This window comes from Macaca fascicularis, chromosome 16 (genome assembly GCF_037993035.2).
Source record: "Macaca fascicularis isolate 582-1 chromosome 16, T2T-MFA8v1.1".
NCBI classification, from domain to species: domain Eukaryota; kingdom Metazoa; phylum Chordata; class Mammalia; order Primates; family Cercopithecidae; genus Macaca; species Macaca fascicularis.
Genome location: NC_088390.1, coordinates 34,020,133 through 34,039,180, shown reverse-complemented (window position 1 = coordinate 34,039,180; position 19,048 = coordinate 34,020,133). Strand labels below are relative to the sequence as shown.

Below are 19,048 nucleotides of genomic sequence, written 5' to 3'. Positions count from 1 at the left end.
ATGAGACAATTGAGCCTCGGAGCTGCCTGTAGTTGCCCAGCTAATATTTAGGGACTGCAGAGGTCGCGCTCTTGATTGAGGAACTAGGAGTGTGTTCTACAGGGAAGCGGGGGACTTCGTTCCAACAGCGCCGAAACCCGAGCGCCCCATCGGCAGCCCCTCCGCGGCTGCGTGACTTCCTTTTAGACCCCCAGCGAAGCTCCCAGCGGAACCCGCCCACCCCGCCGGCGAGTCTGGAGTAGCGCTCGCGATTGGCCCCGATCACCGCCGCGGTCCCGCCCCATCTTTGCGGAGGTTCCGATTGGGTGAGGCTCATGAAGCTCCGCCCCTCGGTGGCCGGAGCAGCCGGAAGCTAGCATGGCGGTCGCCGGGCCCGCGGCTACAGACCTAGGTGCGGTGGGCTTCGGGTGGGACCCTGCAGCTAGCTGATGGCAAGGGAGGAATAGCAGGGGTGGGGATTGTGGTGTGCGAGAGGTCCCGCGGACGCGGGGCTCGGGGGTCTTTTCAGAAGGGATTCCCTTCAGGCTTGGGCCGTGTCCCTTCGAACGGAGATCCCAATGAACGCGGGCCGGTAGAGGTCGGTGGTTGGGGCTTCTCCGCGTCGGAGATAGGGCCGGTACCCTAGCCCGTTTCCAACGCCTCAGTCGGTTCCCCATGCCCTCAGAGGTGGTCCGGGGCAAGCGCGCCGCCCTCTTCTTCGCTGCGGTGGCCATCGTGCTGGGGCTGCCTCTCTGGTGGAAGACCACGGAGACCTACCGGGCTTCGTTGCCTTACTCCCAGATCAGTGGACTGAATGCCCTGCAGGTGAGACTGCCGTGCGGGAGGGTCGGGGGACAGCCTCCCGGTAAGGTGGAAACTCAGTGATGGCCCTGATGCTCCTTCCTATAGCTCCGCCTCATGGTGCCTGTCACTGTCGTGTTTGCGCGGGAGTCAGTGCCCCTGGACGACCAGGAGAAGCTGCCCTTCACCGTTGTGCATGAAAGAGAGATTCCTCTGAAATGTGAGTTCCTGGGGGTCAGGGCTGCCTTTCACGTGTGAGCTCAGTTCAGAGCTAAGTTGGGTGGGAGGAGCGTGGGTGTACCATAAAGGCAGTTAAAAACTATTAAAAGACCTCTCTGAATGAACAGTCTGTTTGGTCAGAAAAAAACTACTTTCAAATTCACGGCCACTAAATAGCAATTTTACTCATAAGATAGTTAGGCTACCTAATCGGAAGCAGTTGATGCCCATCAGGGTATAGGGGAGGAGGTGGGATGTAGTGGAAAGAACACAGAGTTTGAAATTAAATTGGATTTGCATATAGGCCCTATTTAGTTTATTTGTTTATTAGTTTTTGAGACGGAGCCTCGCTCTGTCGCCCAGGCTGGAGTGCAGTGGTGCCATCTCAGCTCACTGCAACCTCCGCCTCCCGGGTTCAAGCGATTCTCCTGCCTCAGCCACCGGAATAGCTGGGATTACAGGCGCGCGACACCACGCCCAACCAATTTTTGTATTTTTAGTAGAGATGGAGTTTTGCCATGTTGGCCATGCTGCTCTCGAACTCCTGACTTCAGGTGATCCGCCCGCCTCGGCCTCCCAGAGTGTTGGGATTACAGGCGTGAGCCACCGTGCCCAGCCCCTATTCAGTTTAACATTGAACACTTTACTGGGGTACTTTTTTTAGGTACCAGGAATTTAGGAATTAATAAGAAATTGATAATGGTTTCAAGACATTCATAGGTAGGGGAGAAAGATAAAATAAATTACAGTAGAAGTATACAAGAAACAGGGATTGCACTTAATAAAGAGTATTAACCAACTGGGAGGAAAGAAAGGCAGAGAAAGTTTTGAGAGATATAATTCTTAAGTCGGATTTTTAAAGGATGTGTGGGAATTCAGGTTAAATGGGAAAGGGAGGGAGAGAATTTCAGGTAGAGTGAATAGCATGAGATAGTATAAGGATAGCTAATAGTTATTGCTCATTGTGTGCCAGAAACTAGGTGAAGCACTTTATATGTGTTGCCTCATTTAATCCTTTCTAATGATATGATCCCCATTTTATAAATGAAGAAACTGAGGCTTAGAGAATTTAACTTGTCCAAGATCACACAGCTAGTAAGAGATGGAACTGGGATTTAAATCCAGGCCTGACTGATTCCAGTGTTCAAGCTTTTAACCAACAAACTATACTCCTGTGTGAAAGTGTGGAGGGGTGAATCAGCATATTGGGGTACCTATGAGCAGTTTTGCCTTACTGGAATGTGTAGTGAAAGACTGGGAATGACTGGAGATTTGGGCTGAGTCTAGAGCATGAGGCACCTGTGTGCCATTTACTTTTTAGTTCTTTAGCCTTGGTGAAAACATTTTTTTTTTTTTTTTTTCCGAGAACGGGTCTCTCTTTGTTGCCCAGGCTGGAGTATGGTGGCACGATCAGGGCCCACTGCAGCCTTGATCTATTGGGCTCAAGCGATCCTCCCACCTCAGCCCACCTGCCTCAGTAGCTGGGACTACAGCCACACACAATCACACCCAGCTGATTTGTTTTGGTATTTTTAGTAGAGACAGGGTTTTGCCACGTTGCCCAGGCTGGTCTCGAGCTCCTGGGCTCAAGTGATCGGCCTCCCAAAGTGCTGGGATTACAAGTGAGAGTCACCACACCTGGCTGGTTAAAACATTTTTTTTTTTTTAAATCATATTTTGTATGGTTCAGCCCTGTACACACACACACTTCTTGTTTTCTTTCTTTTTTTTTTTTTTTTGAGATGGAGTTTCACTCTTGTTGCCCAGGCTGGAGTGCAATGGCACAATCTTGGCTCACTGCAACGTCTGCCTCCTGGGTTCAAACGATTCTCCTACCTCAGCCTCTGGAGTAGCTGGGATTACAGGTGCCTGCCACCACGCCCAGCTAATTTTTTGTATTTTTAGTCGATACAGGGTTTCACCATGTTGGCTAGGCTAGGCTGGTCTCGAACTCCTGACCTCAGGTGATCCATCTGCCTCAGCCTCCCAAAGTGCTGGGATTACAGGTGTGAGCCACCACGCACAGCCAAACTTCTTGTTTTCTAAACAAAAATTGGACTATCCCTCACTAGTTTGAAATTTGATTGTTTTCAGTTTATCATGGATTTCTTCATATTTGATGACACAGTGTTCAGTAATATGGGTATAGTGTAAACGTATAGTATAGGCAACGAATTTAAAGGGTGACCAAGAGTATGGAATTTGGGATCAGAGAGCTGGATTCAAGCCTCATTCTGCCACTTATTTGTGTAAATTTGAGTAAGGGAGTAAGGTTGTTAACTTCTCTAAACCTTGGTTTCCTCATCTGTTAGCCAGAAGTAGTAATAGGGTTGTTCATTTATTCAACAAGTATTTATTGTGTACCTATGTCAGATACAGTGCTAGTTACTAGAGATATAGCAGTGAAAAAAACAGACAAGACGACGATAAAAAAGACAAAGCCGGATGTGGTGGCTCACGCCTGTAATCCCAGCACTTTGGGAGGCCAAGGCAGGCAGATCACTTGAGATCAGGAGTTCAAGACCAGCCCGGCTAACATGGTGAAACCCCATCTCTACTAAAAATACAAAAATTAGCCAGGCATGGTGGTGGGTGCCTGTAATCCCAGCTACTTGGGAGGCTGAGGCAGGAGAATCGCTTGAACCTGTGGGGCGGAAGTAGCAGTGAGTCAAGATCCCACCACTGCACTCTAGCCTTGGTGACACAGACTACATCTCAAAAAAAAAAAAGAAAAAAAAGAAAAAAGACAATTAAGTCAAATGTATGTTAGATGGTGATAGAAGAAAAATAGAGGAGGACAGGAGGAGAGGGAATTTTCTTGAGGAATGGGAGGGGATTGCAGTTTTAGATCGGGTGAACAAGGGAGGTCTCATTGAAAAGATGACATTTGAGTAAATACCTAAAAGGCAAGGGAATAGACTGTGCAGATATCTGGGGGAAGAGCATCTTGGCAGAGGGAAAAGCAAGTCTAAGATCCTGAGTTAAGAGCAAGTGTTGTGCCTTTCAGGAGCAGTGAGAATCTCCTTGTGGCTTCACTGGGTTGAATGAGGAAGAGAGAAAGAGGAAATGAAATAAAACCAGAACAGTAGAAGGGGGCTGAATCACTTAGGGCCTGGTAGGTCATTGTGAGAATTTGCATTCTAGGCTTTTATTCTAAATAAGAAGGGAAGCCATTGAAGGTTTTTTGTTTCTTTTTTAAACGTGACTACCATTATCATACCTAAGTTAGCAGTGATTCCTTAATATCACCTAATTCTCAGTCTGTATTTAGATCTCTCCAGTTATCTCCGAGGTATCCTTTCACAGATGGTTTATTCCATCAGGATCAATAAGTTGCATTTGTCTTTTTGTCACTTTTATTTTATGTCAGCTCCCCCCACCCTACCCCCATACATTTCTTTCACACCATTGATTTGCTGGAGAAACCAGGTCATTTGTTTTATAGAACATCTCACATTTGGGATTTGGGAAGTAGCTTCCTCACAGTTTAATTTAACTCATTCCTCTAGCATCCATATTTCTTATAAACTGTTAGTTAGATCTAGAGGTTTGATTAAAGCCAGGTTCAATTTTTTGGATGAGAATACATTATAGGTGGTGCAGTGTACTTCCTATTGTGTTGTATCCTATAGCACTTAATGGCTAGCCCTGTTCCATTTTGGGTGATGCAAAGATTATGTAGTGAGTTCAGGTATTGTCAGCCTAATCTCTATATTTTAGAGTTTCTCATCAACCTTTTACATGATATTTTTAGCATCTATTTGATCATGGAATCCATTTCATTAGCAGTCACAAGATAGTGCTTTTTTAAATTTTTATGTTTTTTAGAGACAAGGTCTCACTTTGTCACGCAGACTACAGTTCAGTGGCTCAATCATTGCTTACTGCAGCCTTGAAATCCTAGGCTCAATCAGTCCTCCCACCTCAGCCTCCCAAGTAGCTAGGACTACTGGTGTGTGGCCAGGCACAGTGGCTCATGTCTGTAATCCCAGAACTTTGGGAGGCCAAGGCGGGGGATCATTTGAGGTCAGGAGTTTCAGACCAGCCTGGCAACGTAGTGAAACCTCGTCTCCACTAAAAATACAAAAATTTGCTGGGTGTGGTGGTGTGCGGCTGTAGTCCCAGCTACTCCGGAGTCCAAGACAGGAGAATTGCTTGAACCTAGGAGGCGGAGGTTGCATTGAGCCAAGATTGCGCCACTGCATTCCAGCCTGGGAGACAGAGCTCAAAAAACAAAAAAAAGTAGGCTGGGTGCGGTGGCTCATGCCTGTAATCCCAGCACTTTGGGAGGCTGAGGCGGGCAAATCACTTGAGGTCAGGAGTTCAAGACCAGCCTGCTCAACATGGGAAAACCCTGTCTCTACTAAAAATACAAAAATTAGCTGGGTGTGGTGGCACATGCCTGTAATCCCAGCTACTTGGGAGGCTGAGGTAGAAGAATTGCTTGAAACAGAGAGGCGGATGTTGCAGTGAGCCAGGATCCCGCTGCTGTTCTCCAGTCTGGGCAACAGAGCCAGAGCCAGATAAAAAAAAAAAAAAAAAAAAAAAAAAAAAAGTAGAGAAGGGGTCCTTTCTTTTTTTTTTTTGTTTTTGTTTTTGAGATAGGGTCTGACACTCAGGCTGAAGTGCAGTGGCCCAATCATAGCTCACTGTAACCTTGAACTCCTGGGTTCAAGTGGTCCTCTTACCTCAGGCTCGCAAGTAGCTGGGACTATAAGAATGTGCCACTGTGCCCAGCTAATTTTTTATTTTATTTATTTATTTATTTTTTGAGACAGGGTCTCACTCTGTCACACAGGCTGGAGTGCAGTGGTGCGATCACAGCTCATTGCATCCTCCGCCTCCCGGGTTCAAGTGATTCTCCTGCCTCAGCCTCCTGAGTAGCTGGGATTATAGGCGCACAGCCACCATGCCCGGCTAATTTTTGTAATTTTAGTAGAGATGGGGTTTCACCATGTTGGCCAGGCTGGTCTTGAACTCCTGGCCTCAAGCAGTCTGCCTGCCTTGGCCTCCTCAAGTGCTGGGATTACAAGCGTGAGCCACTGCACCTGTCCCCAACTAATTTTTAAATTTTTTTGTAGAGACAGGGTCTCACTATGTTCCCCGAGCTGGTCTCAAACTCCTGGGCTTAACTAATTTTCCCACCTCGGACCCTAAAGTGCTGGAATTACAGGCATCAGCCACCACACCCGGCCAAATTAGTGACTTTTAGAATTCTGTCATTTCTTCTTCCTGGAAGAAATATATGACCTGGAATTCTTTTATAAAGAAAAGAGGAACTTTTTCAATAAATTTTAGGTTTAGCTTGTCAAGTTTTAGAAGGCAAAAAAATCCCTTCGGGATTGCCTTACACGTATAGATTAATTTGGGGAGAGTTGGCATCTTTATAATATTTAGTCTTTATAATATGACATCTTTATAATATTCATCTGGGGCCTTGTATGCTTTTCCATTTTATTCAGATATTTTATGTCCTTCAGTAAAGTCTTTGAAGTTTTCTTCTTATAGTTTTATACATTTATTCCTGGGTATTTTTATACTTTCATTGTTAATGTGATTGAGGTTTTTTTTTTTTTTTTTTTTTTGAGACGGAGTCTTGCCCTGTCGCCCAGACTGGAGTGCAGTGGCCGGATCTCAGCTCACTGCAAGCTCCGCCTCCCGGGTTCCCGCCATTCTCCTGCCTCAGCCTCCCGAGTAGCTGGGACTACAGGCGCCCGCCACCTCGCCCGGCTAGTTTTTTGTATTTTTTAGTAGAGACGGGGTTTCACCGTGTTAGCCAGGATGGTCTCGATCTCCTGACCTCGTGATCCGCCCGTCTCAGCCTCCCAAAGTGCTGGGATTACAGGCTTGAGCCACCGCGCCCGGCCCAGTTACTAGTTCTAATAGTTTTTCAGTTGGTTCTCTTTGATTTTCTTGAGAAATAATTATGCTACTTCAAAGCGGCCATTTTATCTGTTTCTTTCCGATAGTTACAAGTTTTCTTTCTCTTTCTTCACATATTACATTGGTAAAGAACTTCAGAAAGAACAATACTGAATAACAATGAGAATAGAGGAGATAGCAGGCATCCTTGTTTTATTACTAACTTTATAGAATTATGTTTAATGTTTTGTCATTAACTGTGTAGTTTTTTGTTTTTAATTTTTTTTGAGACAAGGTCTGGTTCTATTGCCCTGGCTAGAGTGCAGTGGTATGATCTCAGGTCACTGCAACCTCTGCCTCCCAGGCTCAAGTCATCCTCCCACCTCACCCTCCTAAGTAGTTGGGACTACAGGCGTGCACTACCATACCTGGCTTTTTTTTGTTTGTTTTTTTTTAAGATGGAGTTTCGCTCTTGTTGCCCAGGCTGGAGTGCAATGGTGTGATCTTGGCTCACTGCAGCCTCCACCTTCTGGGTTCAAGCGATTCTCCTGCCTAAGCTTCCCGAGTAGCTACCACCACACCCAGCTAATTTTTGTATTTTTAGTAGAGATGGGGTTTCATCATGTTGGCCAGGCTGGTCTCGAACTCCTGACATCAGGTGATCCACCCGCCTTGGCCTCCCAAAGTGCTGGGATTATAGGTGTGAGCCACCATGTCTGGCACATACCTGGCTAATTTTTGTATTTTTGTAGAGATGGGGTTTCGTTATGTTGCCCAGGCTGATCTCCATCATGAGATCGAGGGATCTGCCCACCTCAACCTCCCAAAGTGCTGGGATTACAAGCATGAGCCACCGTGCCCAGCCTGTGTGTTTTGTTTTTTATCAGGAATGTTCACTGAATTTAATTATTTTGGGGCAGTGATTGGAATGGCCATATGGTTTTTCTCCTTTTGCCTATTAATGTAATGACTATTGAAATAGATTTCCCAGTGGGAAGACACTTCAAGCTGAAGGACCAGTGTGTGCAGAGGTGAAGGCAAGAGCTGGGGCAGATGGGAGAAACGGGTGTCATGTGTTTGATATCATCTATGCAGAAATCATTAGAGTTGGCTGCAGCTGTTTGGTCTTTTTCTGTAAACAGCCATCTTGCTGTCCTCAGATGCTGGACGGTGTTAGGTCTGGGAAGGTGAGCAGAGGCCTGATGCTTGCCCTTTTCATCGTGCTACTTCTTAACCCTCCCAGACAAAATGAAAATCAAATGCCGTTTCCAGAAGGCCTATCGGAGGGCTTTGGACCATGAGGAGGAGGCCCTGTCATCGGGCAGTGTACAAGGTATGGGAAGGGATGAGCACACCATTTTAATGTGAAGCTCTCTTTTTCCTTCTGATCTCTAAGTGCATAGTTCCCATACTTTGACTTCCCTCCAAAACCTCTCTGGGAATGCTGAGAATGAGGAACTGTAGGATTCAGCCCAGTCCACTGAGGGGCCAGAGAGGTTGATTGGCTTACCCAAGCCTGACCACTGTGTCAGCTGAATGTGAGTGAAGGGTTAGGTTAGGTATTCTCTGGGGCTGGGGGGAGATGGAATGGTGTTTTGCTCTTGGTGTACCACCTGTTCTTGTCCCCAGAGGCAGAAGCCATGTTAGATGAGCCTCAGGAGCAAGCGGAGGGCTCCCTGACTGTGTATGTGATCTCTGAACACTCCTCACTTCTTCCCCAGGTAGGGTAACAGAGAGGTTGCAACTTTGCCTTATCCCTTCAGCTCGTGGACTCCTGGGTCACCTCCTTCTTGCATCATTGCTACCCATTTCTTCCATTTGCTACAGAAAAGTCTCCATTTTTTTTTTTTTTTTTGAGATGGAGTCTTGCTCTGTTGCCCAGGCTGGAGTGCAGTGGCAGGATCTCGGCTCACTGCAGTCTCCGCCTCCCAGGTTCAAGTGATTCTCCTGCCTCAACCTCCTGAGTGCCTGGGATTACAGGCATGTGCCACCATGCCCGGCTAATTTTTATATTTTTTGTAGAGATGGGGTTTCACCATGTTAGTCAGACTGGTCTCAAACTCCTGACCTTGTGATCCACCTGCCTCAGCCTCCCAAAGTGCAGAGATTACAGGCGTGAACTGCACCCAGCCTCCACATATTTTTAATAAAGAATGCTGGCTGGGTCTGGTGGCTCACACTGTAATCCCAGGACTTTGGGAGGCTGAGGCGGGCAGTTTGCTTGAACTCAGGGGTTCAAGACCAGCCTAGGCAACATGGCAAAACCCTATCTCTACAAAAAAAAAAAAAAAAAAAGCTGGATGTGGTAGTCCCAGTTACTTTTGGAGGCTGAGGTGGGGGGATCGCTTGAGCCTGGGAGGTGGAGGTTGCAGTGAGCTAATATCATGCCACTGCACTCCCCATCTCTACTAACAATACAAGAATTGGCCAGCCATGGTGGCGCGTACCTGTAATCCCAGCACTTTGGGGGGCTGAGGTGGGTGGATCACCTGAGGTCAGGAGTTCGAGATTAGCCTGGTCAACATGGTGAAACCCCATTTCTACGAAAAACACAAAAATTAGCCGGGCATGGTGGTGGGTGCCTGTAGTTCCAGCTACTCGGGAGGCTGAGGAAGGAGAATCACTTGAACCCAGGAGGCGGAGGTTGCAGTGAGCCGAGATAGTGCCACTGCACTCCAGCCTGGGCGACAGAGTGAGACTCTGTCTCAAAACAAATTTATAATCAAACATTTAATTTTTATAAAAAGACTAAAGAAAATGTTAATGAACATCCCCATCCCCACCCCCAACTCACAAACTGCAGTGCAGTAGCACAGTGTGTACTTCCATGGTTATATTCCATTCCCTTTCAGCCCAAGGCAACCAGATTTTGTGTGTGTAATTTTCTTGCTTTTCCTTAGAGTTTGATCACATATGTTGTATCTCTGTAAACAGTGTATTTAATTTTACATTTTTGAATTTATATAAATGGTGGAATATAGCACATGTTCCTCTGCCACTTTTATTTTGTTCAACATTTATAGTTGAGAGAATCATCTATAATTATATAGTTGAATCTATGTATCATTGTATAAACATAGACGTAATTTATCCATTCTACTGCTCATGGACATTTGGATTATTTCTATGTTTTACTGCTAGAAATAATGCTATTGTGAATACTTGTTTCTTTGCCATGTGCCATTTTTATATCAGACTCTCCAGTTGTCAGTTTATTCTGCTTTTCTTGCTCAGTATGCCATCTCTGAGTTTCCATTTCACCATTTGACCAGCCCCCAAAGAGTTAGATGCTGCCTGGACCCACGTCTACTGGGAAAGAGAAGGGAATGGAAACAAATGAAAACAGTCAACATATACTCATAGCTCAGAAATGCTGAATTAATAGCTCGTGAATCTCAAGAGAGGTGCAAACCTGTTGGTCACTGGCAAAGGGGCAGATTCGGAATAACAGGAGCCAGGGTGCTTTTCGGCTTTCTTTTCTGAGCCGTGGACATTCTGTCCCTTGCTCACTCCCACAGGACATGATGAGCTACATTGGGCCCAAGAGGACAGCAGTGGTACGGGGGATAATGCACCGGGAGGCCTTTAACATCATTGGCCGCCGCATAGTCCAGGTGGCCCAGGCCATGTCTTTGACTGAGGACGTGCTTGCTGCTGCTCTGGCTGACCACCTTCCAGAGGACAAGTGGAGCGCTGAGAAGAGGCGGCCTCTGAAGTCCAGCTTGGGTAGGGCACCAGGCTTTGCTACAGGAAGGGAGAGGAAATGAATTACGTGGGGCAGGAGGGAAATCTGCAGGCCAGCTTCTTTCTCCTTTCTTCTCTAGTCTCATTTTTTTTCTTATTTATTTTATGTTATTATTATTATTATTTTATTTATTTATTTATTTTTGAGACGGAGTCTTGCTCTGTTGCCTGGGCTGGAGTGCAGTGGCTCAATATAGGCTCACTGCAAGCTCCACCTCCCGGGTTCACGCCATTCTCCTGCCTCAGCCTCCTAGGTAGCTTGGACTACAGGCTCCCGGCTAATTTTTTTGTATTTTTAGTAGAGACGGGGTTTCACTGTGTTAGCCAGGATGGTCTTGATCTCCTGACCTCATGGTCTGCCCACCTCGACCTCCCAAAGTGCTGGGATTACAGGCATGAGCCACCGCACCTGGCCTATTTTTTTTTTTGTTTGTTTGAGACAGAGTCTTGGTCTGTTGCCTAGACTGGAGTGCAGTGGCGCGATCTTGGCTCACCACAACCTCTGCTTGCCAGGTTCAAGTGATTCTCACTCCTCAGCTTCCTGAGTAGGTGAGGCGCATGCCATCATGTCTGGCTAATTTTTTTATTTTTATTTTTATTTTATTTTTATTTATTTATTTATTTATTTATTTATTTTTGAGACGGAGTCTCGCTCTGTCACCCAGGCTGGAGTGCAGTGGCTGGATCTCAGCTCACTGCAAGCTCCGCCTCCCGGGTTTACACCATTCTCCTGCCTCAGCCTCCCGAGTAGCTGGGACTACTCGGACAGGCGCCTGCCACCTCGCCCGGCTAGTTTTTTGTATTTTTTAGTAGAGACGGAGTTTCACCGGGTTAGCCAGGATGGTCTCGATCTCCTGACCTCGTGATCTGCCCGTCTCGGCCTCCCAAAGTGCTGGGATTACAGGCTTGAGCCACCGCACCCGGCCTCTTTTTATTTTTTATTTTTTGAGATGGAGCCTCCTGTCATCCAGGCTGGAGTGCAGTGATGCGATCTTGTCTCACTGCAACCTCTGCATCCTGGGTTCAAGCGATTCCCCTGCCCCAGCCCCCTGAACAGTTGGGATTACAGGCGCCCACTACCACGCTCAGCTAATTTTTGTATTTTTAGTAGAGACGGGGTTTCACCATGTTGACCAGGCTGGTCTTGAACTCCTGACCTCAAGTGATCTGCCTGCCTCGGCCTCCCAAGGTGCTGGGATTATAGCGTGAGCCACTACGCCCGGCTGATACTTGTATTTTTAGTAGAGATGGGGTTTCTCCATGATGGCCAGGCTGGTCTTGAACTCCTGACCTCAAGTGATCTGCCTGCCTCGGCCTCCCAAGGTGCTGGGATTATAGCGTGAGCCACTACGCCCGGCTGATACTTGTATTTTTAGTAGAGATGGGGTTTCTCCATGATGGCCAGGCTGGTCTTGAACTCCTGGCCTCAAGTGATCTGTCTGCCTCAGTCTCCCAAGGTGCCGGGATTACAGACGTGAGCCACAGTGCCCGGCAGCTTTTTCTTACTCAGTGTTCCTCATCCCAGTTTTGGCCTCCTTTTGGTTCCATAATGGAAAGCAGCCCCATTCCAGAGGAGAAACAAGTTCAGCTCAGCCGGGAGTACAGGCGACCCCTCTTCACAAGAGTCTCTGACTTCCCTGACTTCTGTTTCTGTAGGCTATGAGATCACCTTCAGTTTACTCAACCCAGACCCCAAGTCCCATGACGTCCACTGGGACATTGAGGGAGCTGTGCGGCGCTATGTGCAACCTTTCCTGAATGCCCTCAGTGCCGCTGGCAACTTCTCTGTGGACTCTCAGGTGAGACCGGGAGCAAGTTGAGGAGTCCTTTTCAGCGTCCATACATATTTACAAGTGCAGTCCGTTCCTCCATCTCTTAGAGCTTGCTGATTTGCTAGGAATTTCCTGTGTGTATATGTATGTGAGTGTCATAAAGGCGGGTACTGGGGGTGTGTGTGTGCCCTCATCTGTGTCCATCCATCCATTGAGGGCAGATTCTAGTGTCTCTACCTCCTTGGCATTCAGTTGAGGGAATTTGTCCGTGCTTGTTAACAAACCACCTTCCTATGGCTCCCTCTAGACCTGTACTCACCAGTTGTGCTTAAATGTTAATGATGTTAATGCCATGACCCATGCTTTTTTTTTTTTTTTTTTTTTTTTGAGACAGAGTCTTGTTCTATTGCCAGGCTGCTGGAGTGCAGTGGCATGATCTCAGCTCACTGCAACCTCCGCCTCCCAGGTTCAAGTGATTCTCCTCACTCAGCCTCCTGAGTAGCTGGGATTACAGGTGCGTGCCACCATGCCCAGCTGATTTTGTATTTTTAGTAGAGACAGGGTTTCATCATGTTGGCCAGGATGGTCTCGATCTTTTGACCTCGTGATCCGCCTGCCTTGGCCTCCCAAAGTGAGAGGCCTGAGTGACGGAGCCCAGCAGAGCCATTCTTAAGGAATTTAGTTTTTAGAAAAAAAGCTTCCTGAAATTTGTTATTGTGGTAACAATAAAGATGTGAAGGGCCGGGTGCGGTGGCTCACGCCTGTAATCCCAGCACTTTGGGAGGCTGAGGCAGGCAGATCACGAGGTTAGGAGATTGAGACCATCCTGGCCAACATGATGAAACCCCATCTCTACAAACATGTAAAAATTAGCTGGGCATGGTGACGCACACCTGTAGTCCCAGCTTCTCGGGAGGCTGAGGCAGGAGAATCGCTTGAACCCAGGAGGCGGAGTTTGCAGTGAGCCGAGATCATACCACTGCACTCCAGCCTGGCAACAGAGTGAGACTCCGTCTCCAAAAAAAAAAAAAGAAGAATGTAGCTTTCTGTATCACGCTGTGTCCTTGTAGAGAAAACACGTGGGAGAAATTTTTATCAGGTCTTCCTAGTGGGAGTAATTGCTTCTGAATAACTGGCTTGATTTGATCATGTAGACACTGAATTATGCTATTCTTTGTTTCTCTCTTAGTGTAGACTGTTAGGAAACCTGGTAAAATACGTGGTTTTTAAAGCATGTATTTAGTTTATTCACTTTACCCTTGGCTTTGCTATTTTCTTCTACAACTATTTTCTCTCAGCCCTGGTTTTGTCTCTTATATGTTGCCTTGTCCTGATTGTATCTTTTTTAAGGCTCCTCAAATCTTTTTTGGGAGAAAGTAGAATATAAATCTAAACAAAGTAACCACTCCCTCTTTCCTCTACAGATTCTTTACTATGCAATGTTGGGGGTGAACCCCCGCTTTGACTCAGCTTCCTCCAGCTACTATTTGGACATGCACAACCTCCCCCATGTCATCAACCCAGTGGAGTCCCGGCTGGGTGAGCACCTAAGGATGAGGGTCTTTCTTTTCTGCCAGGCTAGGGAGGGACCCTAACGGCTCAGCTGGGTGGGGGACGGGAGTTGGAGGTGGATTATATACAGTGACGGTTCCCAGGTTGGGTTGGTCTGAGGAGACTGCGGAGATTGAGGCTCCTTTTTTCCTCTTTTTGAGACAAGGCCTTGCTCTGTTGCCCAGTCTAAAGTGCAGTGGCACAGTCATGGCTCACTGCAGCCTCCAACTCCTGGACTCAAGTGGTCCTCCCACTTCAGCCTCTTGAGTAGCTAGAACTATAGGCATGTGCCACTACACTTGGCTAATTTTCAAAAATTTTTTTAGAGACAGGATCTCACTGTGTTGCCCATGCTGGTCTTGAACTCCCCTTGAGTGATCTTCCCACTCCAGCTCCCTAAAATGCTGGGATTATAGGCATGAGCCACCATGCCTGAGCCCTAGGTGATGCTTTTTCATGAGGCTCTGTTGATATCTCTATCTTCATACCTATCATATTCAAAAGCATTTATTAAACATGATTCCCAGCACTTTTTACAAATGAATGGCTAGACTGGGTCTATCTCCCTAAAAGCCATCTAGGAGAGAGGCTGTCACACACATAGGAAAGACAACAGCAAAAGTACTTGAGGGCAGGATTTGAATCAACAGTTCTGCTGATTGAGGTTGAATAACCTTGAAGCTAGTATTATAGTTTCATTTTTCGGGTGGAAACTAAGAAGAGGAAGTGTGACTAAGAACTGTAACACAGGCAAACCAAAGTAAGTATATCTAATTGTGGAATCTCAGACACCAGAGGCAGGCTAGTGTGGCCTGAGGATTGTTAGGGGGTGGCATGTGAGGCCTTAGAAAATTCCTCCGTTCATTTATTCATTCAGCAAACATTGACTGACAGTGCTGAGTAGAGAAGAGAAGGGCATTTCAGGCAAGGGGAACTGTGAGCTTAGATGCAGAAGAGTGAGAGAGCATAGACATTCAGGAAGCTCAGAGTAGTTTAGTGTGGCTGAAATGTGAGTGAGTGACCAAAGATGAAGCTGGTAAGGCAGACAGGAGCCAGATCATAAAGGACCATGTTAAGGAGTTTGAACTTTAACCTAATGTGGGTGGCTAGCCATTGAAGGATATTAAGCGGGGAACTGACATAAGGTCAGATTTCTGGTTTGCATAAAACTATCTGTAGTAATATGGGTACATTGTGGGAGTGGCCAAGAAAGCTGTCTTAGACAGTCAAGGGGCCTTTGAGGAGGGAAAATCCAGGGGTGTTTTGGAGCTAAGGACTGTGTTTCCATCTGTGTGGCACATCTCGGGAGAGCATTCTGAAGCCCTTTACTAGAGACACCCTGGACAGGAGGATATCCTAGTGATTGTTAGTTGGGGAATCAGTCCCAGAGTGAGTGACCAGCAAGTTAGAGGGTGACCTGGGACTAAGGTCCAGGTCCAGCATGTTTTGATATTCTGCTTTCCCTTGTCTTTACACCACAGGATCCAGTGCTGCCTCCTTGTACCCTGTGCTCAACTTTCTACTCTACGTGCCTGAGCTTGCACACTCACCGCTGTACATTCAGGACAAGGATGGCGCTCCAGTGGCCACCAATGCCTTCCACAGTCCTCGCTGGGGTGGCATTATGGTAATTGTCACACTACGCAGACCCCAGAGCCCATGCTTCTAGGACAGGCAGGTGTCCCTGAAACTGTGTTCCTTCTGTTTTCCTTCTGGTGTCTTCCATGGCCCAGCCTGTGGGAGGGGCAGGCACCAGGGAGGTGAGGGTGCCATGTGCTCATGCCCCTCTTCTGCGGGCCTCACTTTTGTTTCTGCTAGTGTTTTCTATACTATGACCCTTTGCCCTTACCTGGGATCATTCTGTGTCCATCTTAGATCTTGGCCTTATTTGTGGGAGTCTTGCAAGGTTGGGAACCTTGTCTCCCTTGTTAGACTGGAAGTTTCTCATGGGGGAGAATTCTAAAATGGTATAAGAAAAGAATATGTTCTACAGGACTTTCAAGGGATTAATTGGGATAATGTATTTAATGCTCCCTGTAGTAGGTACTCAAAAAATATTAGCTATACCATGAGGTTTGTAGCTTCTAAAGAGCAGAGACTATGTCTTCCTTTTCTCTCCAGAGTGCCTAGGGCAGAGCTGTACATGGGCCTGGTATGATGTTATGGCAATCTCATTCCCCCTTTCAGGTATATAATGTTGACTCCAAAACCTATAATGCCTCAGTGCTGCCAGTGAGAGTCAAGGTGGACATGGTGCGAGTGATGGAGGTGTTCCTGGCACAGTTGCGGTGAGGTCCTGGATGATCCACTTGGGGACATAGTTTCCTTGGCTATAGAGGGGAGTTGCAAAGTGGAATCAAGTCTTACCTGGCAGGGATATCTTGGCTGTGCCTACAGCCCCAGGGACGTCTAAGGGATATCTAAGGGATATTTCTAGGGATCCCATCATCCTTCTTCTAAGGACTAGTAGGTAACAAAACTCTTTTTTTTTTTTTTTGAGTCTCACTCTGTCGCCCAGACTGGAGTGCAATGGCGTGATCTTGGCTTACTGCACCCTCCGCCTCCCGGGTTCAAGCAGTTCTCTCCCTCAACCTCCCGAGTAGGTGGGACTACAGGCGCCTGCCACCACACCCGACTAATTTTTTGTATTTTTCGTAGAGAGACGGGGTTTCACCATCTTGGCCAGGCTGGTCTTGAACTCCTGACCTCATGATCCACCCACCTTGGCCTCCCAAAGTACTGGGATTACAGGCGTGAGCCACTGTGCCTGGCCAACAAAACCAGTTTTAAGAAAAATAGACTCATGAATGTCAGGTCCATGGAGTGTGATTAGGGCTGCTTGAGAAAATAACTGTTAATTCTTGTGCTGCCTGATGGATTGAGAGTGACTGTCTGAGGCTCTATGTTGAGGATTCTAAGGCTGTATCTGGGCTCATTAGGAAAGAGTGTTCTTCTGATTGACTAGCGGTGTCTGTCACGGATGCAGGCTTAGAGAAGCACAGCACATGTGCCTTGGCAAAGGCAGTCCTGGATCATCCCTTAATGCTAAGTCCCATTGGCCCCATTTGTTCAAAGAGAGGGTAGAGAAGGTGAAAGGATTAAACTAAGTTAGTGTTATCAGAAGTATTTTAGCCATGGAACCTTTTTTTAAAAAACAAGATCTTGGAAGTCTAATGTAGAAACAGGTAAAAGCAGAAACACCGGTTGAAGCAGGGTTTGGGGCCAATTTGCTTGGTGTTGCCACTTATGCCCCAAGACCCTGAGGTACTTCCCTTTAACCCCTATGGTTCTGGGTAAGATTGAAAATCACTGGTTTAGGACAGGTATTTGAGAAATCTTAGCCATCATCTCCCACCCTGTGGTCTCAGCCACCTTGATCTTACTCCGATGTTCCTACAGGTTGCTCTTTGGGATTGCTCAGCCCCAGGTGCCTCCAAAATGCCTGCTTTCAGGGCCTAAGAGTGAAGGGCTAATGACCTGGGAGCTAGACCGGCTGCTCTGGGCTCGGTCAGTGGAGAATCTGGCCACAGCCACCACCACCCTCACCTCCCTGGCACAGCTTCTGGGCAAGATCAGCAACATTGTCATTAAGGACGATGTGGCATCTGAGGTAAGTGGGCAGGGGATGGATTCTGCAGCTTGGGACTGGAGTAGTCAGAGAGGGCCAGAGTGTGGTGAGACCAGAGAGCCTGTGAAGTCACGGTGTGGACTTCACAGGCTCTCTGGTCTCACCACACTCTTCATCTTTAGTGTCCCAGCCTTCCTCTAGACAGCAGTACCAGCCCCCCAGCAGGAGTGCAGATGACAGTGCGAGGTTTCAAGCTGACCCTAGGAAAATAAACCATATCCCTTTAGACAGACTTCCATAGATCCTGGATGAACTCCAGGCATCTTCCTCGATAGATGGAAAGCACAGTAAGGCCCAGCACCCTTTCCACCAATGCCTGGGACTTACTGGTATACCCTCTTGTCCCTTCTGCTTCCTAGGTATACAGGGCTGTAGCTGCAGTCCAGAAGTCAGCAGAAGAGTTGGCCTCTGGGCACCTGGCATCTGCCTTTGTCGCCAGCCAGGAAGCTGTGACGTCCTCTGAGTGTGCCTTTTTTGACCCGTCACTCCTCCACCTCCTTTATTTCCCTGATGACCAGAAATTTGCCATCTACATCCCACTCTTCCTGCCTATGGCTGTGCCCATCCTCCTGTCCCTGGTCAAGATCTTCCTGGAGACCCACAAGTCCTGGAAAAAGCCTGAGAAGACAGACTGAGCAGGGCAGCTCCTCCACAGGAAGCCTTCCTTTTTGGCCAAGGTGGGCGGTGTTAGATTGAGAGGCACGTACATGGGGCCTGCCGGAATGACTTAAATATTTGTCTCCAGTCTCCACTATTGGCTTTCCAGCAACCAAAGTACAACACTCCAAGATGGGTTCATCTTTTCTTCCTTTCCCGTTCCCCTGGCTCAGTCCTCCTCCACCACCAGGGGCCCCAAAAGGCACATCATCCGGGTCTCCTTATCTTGTTTGATAAGGCTGCTCCCTGTCTCCCTCTGTGGCATGGACTGTTTGTTCTTTTGCCCTATTTCTCAACATAGCACACTCATGCACTGAGAGGAGGGAGCATTATGGGAAAGTCCCTCCCTTCCACTCTTCTCTCTAACCCCTGTGGGAGAGCCCTAGTCCCTGCCGTCATGAAGGGGTCAGGCATTGGTCACCTCTGGGACCTTCTCCCTCACTCCCCTCCCTCCTAGCTAGCTTTGTCTGTCAGGTACAGTCTGGTGGAAGTCCAGGAGGCAGCAGCTCAGGACGTGGTGTTGGGGGGGTGTGTGTGTGTGTGAGTCAGAGGTTCCGGAAGGTTCCAGATTTGGAATCAAAGAGTCCTGAATTCAAATCCTTGTTTTTGCACTTATTGTCTGGAGAGCTTTGGATAAGCTGTTGAATATCTCTGAGCCTCAGTTTTTCATTCATTCAAATGGCACTGATGATGTCTCCCTTACAAGGTGGTTGTGAGGATTAAATGTGATCAGCATGTAACGTGTCTAGTGTATATTAGGCTCTTAATAAACACTGGCTGAATATGAATTGGAATGATACAAAGTCTGAGCTCTACTCTTTCTGCATTCACTGGT

At 47.4% G+C, this 19,048-nt stretch overlaps 1 protein-coding gene across 7 annotated transcripts; it reads left to right on the top strand.

The window, feature by feature from the left end:
* The first annotated feature begins 334 nt into the window (after window positions 1–334).
* On the top strand, window positions 335–19,016 carry PIGS (phosphatidylinositol glycan anchor biosynthesis class S). Of its 7 annotated transcripts, XM_005583231.4 has the most exons (12): window positions 335–391; window positions 665–804; window positions 889–1,000; window positions 8,105–8,194; window positions 8,491–8,582; window positions 10,380–10,587; window positions 12,262–12,404; window positions 13,802–13,916; window positions 15,410–15,555; window positions 16,116–16,216; window positions 17,328–17,538; window positions 17,916–19,016. In XM_005583231.4, the coding sequence occupies exons 1-12, from the start codon at window positions 358–360 to the stop codon at window positions 18,189–18,191; spliced, it is 1,668 nt and encodes a 555-aa protein (XP_005583288.2). In that variant the 5' UTR covers window positions 335–357; the 3' UTR covers window positions 18,192–19,016. The 7 variants fall into 7 exon arrangements, with proteins under 7 accessions (XP_005583288.2, XP_045232101.2, XP_005583289.2 ...); XM_045376166.3 differs by lacking the exon at window positions 665–804; XM_005583232.4 differs by lacking the exon at window positions 665–804 and having other exon boundaries at window positions 8,022–8,194.
* The last annotated feature ends 32 nt before the right edge of the window (window positions 19,017–19,048 follow it).

Excerpts from the sequence above, each read along its gene's own strand:
- PIGS (XM_005583231.4), top strand. The coding sequence starts at position 358 with ATGGCGGTCGCCGGGCCCGCGGCTACAGACCTAG. Across the intron at positions 392-664 it reads GCCCGCGGCTACAGACCTAG|AGGTGGTCCGGGGCAAGCGC; the intron begins GTGCGGTGGGCT and ends CCATGCCCTCAG. Across the intron at positions 805-888 it reads GTGGACTGAATGCCCTGCAG|CTCCGCCTCATGGTGCCTGT; the intron begins GTGAGACTGCCG and ends TCCTTCCTATAG.